The 11,788-nt window shown below is 39.0% G+C and overlaps 1 protein-coding gene across 1 annotated transcript; it reads right to left on the bottom strand.

Annotated features, from left to right (window-relative positions):
* Positions 1-567: 567 nt before the first annotated feature.
* Positions 568-11,232, bottom strand: CELF2 (CUGBP, Elav-like family member 2). Its single transcript, XM_010181129.1, has 4 exons — positions 11,055-11,232; positions 8,138-8,281; positions 2,950-3,121; positions 568-1,617 (listed from the first exon to the last, which is right to left on the bottom strand). Exons 1-3 carry the CDS (start codon positions 11,230-11,232, stop codon positions 2,994-2,996), a joined length of 450 nt encoding a protein of 149 aa, XP_010179431.1. The 3' UTR covers positions 568-1,617; positions 2,950-2,993.
* Between the last annotated feature and the right edge of the window lie 556 nt (positions 11,233-11,788).

The following is an 11,788-nucleotide window of genomic DNA, read 5'->3' on the forward strand; positions in this document are numbered from 1 at the left end:
ATATATATATAAAAATAAACAGCAAAATGGTGAATGTATAAAAGGTATTAACACTCAAGACAGCTCTGGGTGGAAAGGGTTAAAAGTTCAAAACTTTCTCACCTTAGAGGTTTCCATACAATATGAAGAAAATACATAGTGAGGTTTGCTTTCACAGCATTGATGTGTGCAGAGTGGTTAAAAAAGTGAAACATGGGCACTTATACAATGTTTTACAAAAAACATCAAAGAGAAATAACAAACAATAACAATTTCAGGCAACAAGACCACAGGATAGCAAGTTAACAAACTTTTTAACCTCTGTTTTCTTTAAATATTAGGGATTTATACAAAACACATAATAAAATACCCATGTTATCAAATTACTTCACACAAGAAACACACTGAAGCTCTAGGAAGAAAGTACCTTTGGAATTTGGCACTATAGTTTCACTGATTTTTTTTTTTCTTTAAAAGAAAAACCGATCACATTTTGCTGAACACAAACACATCTAAATTGTCCACAATAAAAAAATGACATCAATGCGTCACAAGCCAACACAAACTTATTCTGGAATATTTTTTTCATTTTTCACATGAAATTCTTTTTTTTTTTTTTAAGCAAACAACTTTTTTTTGTGTTTTTTTTTTTTGAATCTTGTTTTCGTTCTTGTTGTTCAAGTAAACCAATTTTAAACTCGTCTTTTATAAACATAGAACACTTAAGACCATAAGACTCATGATGAAACCACAACTTAATTCACAGAAGCACCAACGTAACACATTTTACAGTAACCTTTCTTCTGTACATTGAAACAGTATAAAATATAGGTAATTTCATGTGCATTAAACCATGGATTGTCTAACTGTGAGTCAGTTCAGCAAAAGGTGACACAAGTAGGTAGCATTTGCCCTAAAACAGGGTAAATATTTTCTTATACTAATCTACAAAAAGTGGTTCTATATATATACTTTAATGAGAAAGTGAGCCACCTAAAATGGCCTTATCAAAAAACTTTACACTGCCTGAAAAATGTAAAAACTATTACAGACCTCTAGAGACTTAAAATCAGACAGTTTTATTTCTCAAACTGTTTTGGAAGTAGTCTGTTAGAAACCAACATTCTGTGCCTCTGGACACATATTGCTATTGTCACCAGTGACCAGGCAGAATGCCAATCCCTGTATAATACTTTCAAGTCTGGTTTTTTTTTTATTTTTTTTTTTTACGAAATGAAAAAGAACAAAGGAAAAAAAATAAAAGGAAAACAAGAAACCCAAACGAAAAAAAAAAACAACCAAAGGAAACAAGAAAACCAAAAAAAAAAAAGGAAAGAAAGAAAAAACATTTTGCCACAGGTTGTTTTTAAATCCTATCATTAATTTATCTAATAATAAATTTCAGTCTTGCATGAATGCAGCAATGTTTTTTCACATTGACTTCCCAGAATTCATAGCTAGATGAGGTCACATGCAAATTTCAAAGGTCAAACTAGGTCAAAGGTCAGTAGGAGAACCAAATATGATGTGAGGTCAGAAAGACATCAGAAACAATGACGGGACGATGAAACTGTTTTTTTTTTTGAGACGCCACAGGGACATGCTAGGCAAACGATGGGCTAACGGGCATGGAGATGTCTAGGGAAAAAACAAGGAAGAGGAAAAAAAGTTACACAGAATCTATGCAGCACAAACAAAATCACTTTTATGGGTGCAGGAGAAAACCAATGCAAATCTTTTATCAGTAGAGTCTATGAGCCGTTCCCATCATTTGCATTAACTCACAATACTCGTCAACAAGAGCACAACGGAACCCCAAAAGGATCCATCTGAAAGGAGTCAGAGTGAGTGGATTCCTCTTTGGGGAGAAAAGAGAGGAAAGAACCAGTTTCTACAAATGTAACAGAAAGGTACGGGGAGGGGGGAAAAAGGGTCAGACAACCGAACTTTAAACTAGGTAATGGAAACTACGAACAAAATAACCAGACAAATACAAACAAGAGGATAAAAGCATGAACTGTAAAGGGTGTAGGGTTCAACAGTGAAAAAGCGCCCATTCTTGGCACAATTACTCTAGAGACTACTTCAAAGGATCTAGCTAGCATAGAGAGCTGCTCTTTAGGTATCCAATAAGTTAACAATAGGCAATAAATAACTTCCATTATTTCTGAGGCAGTAAAAATTTTGTATAAAAATAGAAATGCTTTTTACAAATAAAATTTACAGGCCTGTGGCTTTCTTTTTTTATTATTATTAAATTTATCTCTCAAGAAACATCAAGTATTGTCACTCATTTTATTTTATTTTTTTTTTATTTTAAACCCTGTAGCTTTAGAAACAGATCTCTAAATCTTTTTTACATTAATCCTTTCCAAAAAAAACAAGAACTTAAAAAAAAAGTGAAATATAAAGACGACCAGTGTAAAATCAGACTAATAGATAACAATACGTTGATCGGAACCGAAAAAAAAAAAAGAATCAAATCTTCTCAAAATACAAGTTGATGTAGTGGAAAGACTTGTTTCAATTTTTGTTGCAAAGTAAGTGCTTCAACTGGCATGAGGCCATTTTGTTTAACCTATAAACTGCTGGTGCCACCCTGGTAAAATACGATCCATCCATAGAAAACAACTTTTATTGTGTGCTAATGGCACCAGGGTTCACAGAGTTAAATTGCACATCTTTTTTTTTTTCGCTTGTGTGTGTGTGTGTGTGTGTGTGTTGCTTTGAATTTCAAGACGTTTATTTCTTTTGTTTTTTTTTTTTTCCAAAGGAGATAAATTATGCTGCAAAACAAAATACAGTAACACAACTCAGTAATTACTTGGCGAGGAAATGGGAGCCAAGTGTAATAAGGACAAGTGGGGAAATGGAAGTGGTAACTGTAAAAATAACTGTCTCTTGGTGAAGGTTGGCTATATGTTCTTTCTTAACCCCCCTGCAGAGGACAGGTTTGCTCATGGGACTTACCCTAAGAAAGCTAAAATAAGAGCAGTAAGCATCTGGGGTTAAGATCAGTAAGGTTTGCTGTCATTTTTGGAGCGTTTCAGCTGAACCTTCAAGCGTTTCATGCCAATCTGAAAGCCGTTCATAGCCTGGATAGCAGCTTGTGCAGAGACTGGATTGTCATAGCTAACAAAACCTACGAGACACAGAACGGAGGCGGGAGAGAAAGCGAACTATAGGTTAGAACAAATGTCAGAAGGCTTTTTGTTAGGATTTCATTATCACTATTTATTTGACACATTCACTCTCAACTACTTCTTTGATCGCACTTCGTATCCCATTTACTCTCCCGTTTCCTTTGCCTTCCCCTTTACCGCCGTAATATTTCTGTACAGGCTGGGATGCAGTTGGCCAGTTTTGGTGCAATGCAGCTTCCAATCTGTTATTTATCTACCTACCTGAGAGACTGAAGATACTCATTACTGTGACACCTTTCAGTATAATATCTACATACCTCCCAGTCTATTAGGAAGTACTATTAGGCCAGTCTGCAGATGTGAAGCTGAAACAGAAAGCCTGGTTACAGAAGCAAACCCCAAATTTCAATGCCTATATGCATTTGCACACCCGAATGTGAGTTCACGTGCACTGCTCCTGTGTGCTGTGAAACACTCATCTCCTTGGGCTCAGCCTAGGACAGTCGCAACATTAATATTTTGTATTTTTACAGCTTCTTTCAGTTCAAGATCTCAAGGTACATCAAATGTTAATTAATTCAGCCTCTTAGTCCCTAAAGGTGTAGGCAGGCATCAAAATTAAGCAGCATCATTAAAGAAAACGGCAGGGCTTGACGAGAACTCCAGATCTGCTCCTTGGTTGTGAGCTCTAACTAGGGGGATAACGCTTGCTCGGGTAATTCAGAATGGCTGGCCTGGCTCAGCTTTCTTTTCCCCGGGAGACTTAAAATGCTCTGTTCATAATGGACTCAAATCTCCCTGATTCTGGAAGCTCAAAATTCATTTTTATATCTGGGCCTCCCACTTGTAATTGTGAAGCTCACCTAACTGCAGCTCTGCTTCAGCTCTGGCTAATTACTACTGTACTCAGCCTGCTATTACCCACCTGCTTTGAAATGCTTCCTTTTCCTTCCATTTGAATTTGCCTTAACATGTATTCCTTTGCTCTGTTAAAGCATGGATCCCACACACTTTCTTTGCAGTCCTAACACAGGCTTCTCAGTGCCTCTCTTCTACCAGCCTTCTTCATCTGTGCTTACTGCTTGTGTACTTTTCTGATTCATAACCTCTTTGTACTGTCATTTTAACCTGTTCTTTTATGGCTCTTGCTTACCTTGCACTGCTGCCCTCTTCCATCTTCAGTGTCAGAACGATACACTTTCCCCATTGTAAATTAAAAAAGCCTCTTATCAAGCCATCTGGTCCTTGTCTAGCTGCTCTCCTTCACAGATCACCCCTATGGTTTCACCTTAAATCAACTTCACCAAACTTTTTAACTTCAGACTCTTCTCTGACAACTCAGGCTAACTTCTATCTTCTATTCCTCCCACTCTAAAACACCTCGAAAAAACACCTCTCACTTAAATCACCTTCTCCTGTCCAGAGCCAATGTGCTGTATTCATGTTCTGTGGTTGATTGTTACCTCCTTAAGGGATAATCAATGTTCCTCCATACCTCCCTTGGCTTTAGTAACTCTTGTCGCTTCCTCACTTTCTTCACTAGATTATTTCCTCTTAATATTACTGCCTTATCCTGAGTAGCTTATTTCTTCCTTTCTTCCTCTATTTCTTCCTTTCCTCTATTTTCTTCCAGGAGAACTTATCTGTTCACATGACTTAGCACTGCACTCCTGCATCTACTTCCATCAGCTCACAGATCTCAGCCTTGATCTCTAGGATTGCCTCAGGGATAGAAAAGAGATCGACCATGAGTTAGAAGGCAGCTGTAGCACCTTCCAGACAGGTGCTCGACAACTGAGATGTAAATACTCTTACCTATCTTAACAATTTCAGCATTTCCCTCTACAGCTTTCCTGACCTTCACTTTGTTCACTTAAGTGCATTCAGAACAGTCTTCTGCTATGAACTTCTCATTACCTTAGTTCCTTTTCTTTTTACCTAGTTTTAGCCACCTGAAAGTTAAGCAAGTGATCTAAAGTAGTCACTTATATGGCACCCATGAATGGTGAATGAAGAGAAGCAAGTGCATCCAGAGGTGGCTTTTCCACCCACCATTCATGTCACCAATTTCAACACCTCTGCTGATGACAGAACAATTAGATCAGGCTGTGCTTACCTTCCAGGGGGATGACAGTAGTCACTTCAACCCAAGTCTCTTTATTAGCTTCCATGACTCAGTCACAAATTCAAACTTACAACCTCTGTGCTGCATTGGTTGCATCACCCTTTATCACTCAGTTATTATGATTCACAATTTGTCTCTTTACACAGAACTCTGTATCTACATTAACCTGTTACTCTTTCAACTTCTCCCTTATTGAGAACCTTCATTTATAAAGCTTACAGAGGACTCTGGCATTGTGTCCCTTTATTTATGTTTTTCTGATTGCACCCATTTATCATTTTTTGCCTGAAATTTAAACCGCAGGTTACATGAGGATGGGATGATGTTTCTAACCAATGTGACTCTCTCAGAATGCACCTTCCCTTCCCAATTCTGCCAGTGGACAGCCCTGGACAATCTTTTCACCTTTCTGGTGTTCAACCTGTCCTCACCCGTAATTGACTTCTGCTTCCTTTGGGCAGGAGATTGGAAACTCCAGAGTAGAAAGCATCAAGCATGTCCAAAACATTATTCTTATTCTTACTCTTAATCTTACTCTTACTCTTACTCTTACTCTTACTCTTACTCTTACTCTTACTCTTATTCTTATTCTTATTCTTATTCACAAAGGAATAAAAGACCAAACCATGCAACAAAAATATTCCAAACCCAAACTGTACCAAGAGCAATGACCATTAACACCACAGGAGGGAAATGGGTTCTTCAGATGCACTATTGTCCCGGTTTTTGGTGTGAGGACAGAGAAAAAAAAGTACAGCTTTTTCAAACACAAATACGGGACCAAAATAACAAATAGATGATAATTGCTAATAAAGCTGAAGAGGTATATACAGATTATGCTAGTATGTTAAAGGAGCAAGATTAATTCTGGCTTTGCCTGTGATTAGCAGCATCACCAAGCAGCCACCTACTGAATCAGAAAATCTCAACTTCCTCTGCCACTGCAGTACTTTTTGTTTTTAAAGCAGAACCCTTTCACTGGTGGCAGAATATCTGAGGAAGAATGAGAAACTGAAATATTATTGAAAGCTGACCAATGCTGAAAAGACTGAGGACTCCTCCATCCATTGGGTGTTGCCTGCTCCTTTTTCCCTCAAATAAGATAACCTCAGTGCACCACTCCAAGCCATACAAAAGTGTAAAAGAGGTAACCAAAGAATAAAAGGAAACCCACGAAAACACGTGTGGGAAGAGAGCTGATGAATTTAGCTGCCTGCCCAAACTAATCTGCATTCTTTCAGCAGTCACCACAATTGCTGTATTTCGATTAACATAGCTTGATTTAACATTTCATCAAGATTCCTAGAGACCTCAACAACGATTTTGTCATCCCAACATACTAACTGAACTGGCTCCAGATCAATAGGGAGTCCATTTCATTTTCACTTTTCAAATTTGCTACAGCCTCAGGGACTGATTTAACCCATTGCAGAGACATGCTGGACTATAATAGCCTAGATATGAACAATTTTTTGTAAAGCTTAAAGAAGAGAATGCTTAAAAAATGAAATGAAAGACTATGGAAAAATGCAGAAAGAATGTTGCACCCTTTCTCTGAACCAAATTAACCTTCCAAGAGTACTAAGGGCTTGTCTTCAGCTGAAAAACATTCAGATTGCAGCCAGGCTTGGATTCCAGTGCAGGAGGTTTTTTCTCAGAAACTTGATGAACTCTCCTTGTCTTTGGGTACTGTCTGTTCAGATAAATTCAAACCCTTCAAAGACGGGTTAAAGCCCAATCACTGTGGGGACCCTGATGGCCCAGGTGAAGTCAAATCCTTAGACAGACATATTTTAACAAAACCTAGATTTAAAAAGAAGCAGCGATTTGCAAGCTAAGAAACATGTATTGCTGTTAATGGGGACACTTCGGAATTAAGAGACAGTGCTAGGCAAAGAACAACACTGTTGGTACAAAGGAGTTTTGGAAACCAAGGGGTTGTCTGGACTGGTTACGTTTTTGACACACATGCAGTTGGATTCGTTTACTCTGGGAAAGAACTGTAAGTTTTATCAAGATCCAATATTTTAGGTCAAACCTTATAAAAGTTATCTTTAAGAGATTCTTTCTTCCTCATAGACCCTCCTCATGTCTTGCATAAGACCACAGTTACCAGATCAATGGTCTAACAGACTGCCACTCACTTACATTCTGTACCCCACTCCATCAAACGATGCATTTTTGCTATTCAAAAGACATCAGCCCACTTAGTCAACCCTAGAACTTGTTTTATACCAACATATCATCCTCTCCTCTGTTGTGATCTGATTTTCTGGCAGCTCACAGTGTTCTCTGGGAAATTTGACACTGATCTTGTGAGGCTCCCTTCATCCCTGCTCTAAGGTGAGGGGAGATGCTACCTTCCATAATAGACTGGAGCCCGTCCCCCACAGCTGGAGCTGCATATCCAGACACCAACTGTCTGTAAAGCATTCTGAAATACACGTACACACCATTCAATCACTAATTGCAAAGTCTTGTACTTAATTCAGAAGAAAGAAATTCCTGTAATGTAGAAGTAATGGGTTAAGCATAGAGTGTTTTTAAGTGGCTCAGCTATACAATAGAGAATAATTAGGTATCCCTAATAAGGCAGTTTAATAGTATAGTAAATGACATTCCCCCACATAGGGTGTAATTAGTTTCATGTACTTGACACATTCATGCGAGATGTCAGACTGGAAGATTATTATTGTTTTTTCATATCCAATTTTTAGTTAGAAGTAGCCTGTCTGAGCATCTTCCCGCTCATTTGAGGATTAACAGTCCATTATTTTTGGAAGGAGCTTCCAGTATGACATTTCTCATATTGCTGTTAATTTTCTTTCCTGGCCCCTTTTCAGTACAGTGCATGTGGTTTTTACTAGTCAATTTATTAAGTTTGACATACCAAAGCACTTGCTCAGATTGGTCTGTTTGTCAATGAAGACTTTAGCAGAGATAACATTTCCAAAAGGCATGAACATCTGCAGAATGTCCTGGTCTCCAAACTCCTGGGGGAGGTGGTAAATAAAGAGGTTTGCCCCTTCTGGACCTTTAGGAAAACAAAACAAAACAGAAGTATGAAAACAGCTATTACAAGTGCTATATTTTACCTACTTTTTCCATAGTACTTACTGAAGGTGATGGTCAGAAAGCATTTCACTTTCTAACTTTGAAGGAACAAAAGCAAGTGGATCATCAAAGGAACAGAACTGACACGCAGCTCTTTAGAGCATCATATCTTGAAAAGTGTTTACTTGAAAACTCTACTACAGAAGAAGTTAAACTGCAGCCTCTTTCTTGAATTTGTATGAGTGTCTTTCAGTACAATTAAGGTTAGGAAAACAGGTACACAATGTATTACTCTCTCACCGTACCCCAAGAACTGCACAAGGAGTCCTCGCTGCCTCAAACACCCGCATGGGTTTGTCGGTTTAATTCTAGCTGTGGGAACTCATGGAAATGCAATGAGCTGAGCTCAGATTTGAGTATCAAAGATGTAAACTCAAAGGGCAGGAAACTGGTGGAGATGGGAATATAAAGGATAAGACAAAGCAAACCTTATGACTTGGAAATTAGGGAAGTCAGAGGGAGAAAGATACTCAGAATTCAATTTGCACTGACTCATTTCAAAATGACAGCTTTCTTTTGAAAAAAATTCTCCGTAGAAAGCTCTGTCTCCTGGAATAAACTTTGCAAAGTAAGTCTTTTAGAAAAAAGTCAAAATAAAGTTGTAGGGTTGAAATTAATTTGGCTTTAGACAAAGTTGAGTTTGTAAAGAAAGGTGCAAACTCAACAGTGCTTTCAATATTTTTCTTACAACCAGAATTCGAGTGCTGTTTGTTTAAACACTCATCCTAGCACTAATAAGTTATTTATTTCCCTGGCTCAACCTCTCCTTTAATATAAGACACTGGAAATGAGCAATGGATGCCTGGAAGAACATGATGTATGATGGAGTCAGACATGTGGCCTTTCCCTGCAGACACCAGGAGCATAAGTGGTACACAAAGGGAACAAACATTGCTGGTAAAAACACATCTAGAGTAACCTGCTTAGGTATTCCCTTGCTTAATGGAACCTAAGTGAGCCTCAGATGTGATGTCCTTGGCTTTCTGGAGAGCAAGAGGAAAGCGCACATCAGATTATGAAGTACCTTCTGCAACAGAGTCACGAAGCCTCACCTCTCCCATACAGAGGAACCAGGCTGGCTGCTGTTTCTCAGCCTGAAGGAAAAGGTGAAAATGTTTGCCCAAAAGGAGGGGATAAATGGATTAGGAAAAAAAAAACGGTTTTAAGAAGATAAACACTTTTGGTTGGTGGAAAAAAAGAGGAAAAAAATTTGCTACGTGGAACTTATTTCTTCTTACAATAAGTAAACTATCCTGTCCAGAAAGTAATCTTTTTTAAAATAGTAAGAAAAAACTTATAAACAATAGTTTACAGCATATGCATAAGGCAGGTCACTGTGCTTCAGTTTTTAATATTTATAGAGCATTTCTCCTTGGTACTTGTTCATCCTCAACCACTCCAGACTCTTCACCATTCCATCAGAAATCATGTTAAGAGACAAAACAGAGTTGTCAGTAGTCAATGATGGAATTTACTCACTTAACCCCTAACAAACAGAAACAAGACATATAACAAAAAAGAGACTGCATTTTAAAGCGACGCTGCCCACACCTGCTATGAACATTCATAAACAGGAAAACACTGAAATAGAAAAAAATCAACCTGTCCTCCGATATGTATCTTACAATGACACCAAAGAAACAGTTCCTTTCTGGTGTCAAATAGTCTGTTGTCTCTGACCAAAGTGAGCGAAATGAAAGATAAATGCAGAGAACACAAAAAAAATGAGGAAAAAAAAAGTTAATTAAAAATAACCAATTTAATTTTAAATAATCCAAGCTGTTAGCACTAAATGAAGTAAAGAATTAAGAGAAAATATACATTTAAACTCCCTTGTCCCTGTACCATAGCCAGCTGGGGGAATGCCAAATTTGTTTTCCTAGGAAACACTTCCCATAACAGTACAAGATACTATTTTAAAGGAGAATAAAAAATTTCTCTTGAGGATATTATACTAAGTTTATTTCCAAAGCTTAGCCCTGGCAAGAACAGCAGTGACAACATGGAGACAATCTTCGAAAGCATGCAATATTTTCCTGTCCTTCTAGAATTGGCTGGAAATTAGGATGAGAGAAAGCAATGAAAACAGAAACAAACCCCCAAAATGCCTGGGAAGAGTGCAGGGGAATGGAAGAGGGGAAAAGGGTAACCTCATTTTCCTAAACATCTTGTAATTAGTATTCATTTATTCTTAGCAGTAACTTCCTGAGGTTTATTTGCTGTTGGCACAGGGAGAAGGGGCAATCATTCATTTAGTTGCTTCCCCACAAGACCCACAATTAAGCAAAGAACCACTCAAAGTGAAAACGGATCTTGTCATTAACTCAAAACCTTAAACCTAATCAGATTAGCTCCATTATCACAGAAAATGGAAACCAGAAGAGAGGACGGCACCCAGAAAGGGATGATTTTTGCTACTGGTGCCTTTTTACGCTGTAGTTGGTACATGCTTTTATATAAGAAAGGATGGTCAGTATAGTGTAACTTGAAGACAGATGGTTAAAAAAATGAATTGCATTAGAGGTTAAAGAGAGTAACAGTAGTAAATAGGAGAAAACGGAAAAAAAAATAAATCAAAGATTAGGCTACTCGAGGTCCCTCATTAAGCCTCTGTGAAGAAATGAACCCACAACACTGCTGTTGTGGCAAGTTTGCTTGGCGCAGGCCTTGCTCGGCTGGCGGCAGGCGCTTACCTTCCTTCTGGCTGCCCGCGGCGCTCTGCTGCTGCAGCAGGCTCTGGCTGTACAACGTGGGCAGCGCGGCGGCCGCGTACTGCTGGATTCCTGAGTAGGCCTGGGTGAGCGCGTCCATGGTGCCGGCCGTACCGTTCGTCAAGCCTGTGGCGCCGAGTCCTCCGTTCAGGGCCGCCATACCTGAGAGCATTTGAGCAACTTTACAAAAAACCCAACAATAGAGAAAAGAAATTGCACTTGTTCATTAGTGCTTTCCGAAAGTCGTTGGTATTATATGACACTGACAACGACAGCGGTGCATGCAGCTCGGCACTTCACCAAATGGGACTGAAAACAAAGAAACATGACTTTGGCGTCAGGATCACTTTAGCACAAGGGTTGCACAGTCAAATGGACTCGCATGCGGCCTGCTACTGGCAAGTACTGCAGCTCGGTGCTCCTGAGACCCCCTCTGCCCTCACCCCTCAACACCCGTGCCTCTGCTGAGGGTAACTGAAGCTGGGAGAGTGGGACCTATCTGGTCTGTATCCTTGCAAGCTGGCCACTGGGAAACAGCAGTCTGTGAGGAAACCCACTCTTTCTGACCAGGGTCAATGGTCATGACCACACCGTATCAGAAGAGTTAGCAGAGAACCCCAATTAACAGCATTTTGAAACAACCTTCTGTACAACTGTAGGATTCGTTCCTTATGTCTGTGGTAGGAAGATGGACTGCAATGCTCTGCGCTTCCACC

This window comes from Mesitornis unicolor, unplaced genomic scaffold (assembly GCF_000695765.1).
Source record: "Mesitornis unicolor isolate BGI_N332 unplaced genomic scaffold, ASM69576v1 scaffold16110, whole genome shotgun sequence".
NCBI classification, from domain to species: domain Eukaryota; kingdom Metazoa; phylum Chordata; class Aves; order Mesitornithiformes; family Mesitornithidae; genus Mesitornis; species Mesitornis unicolor.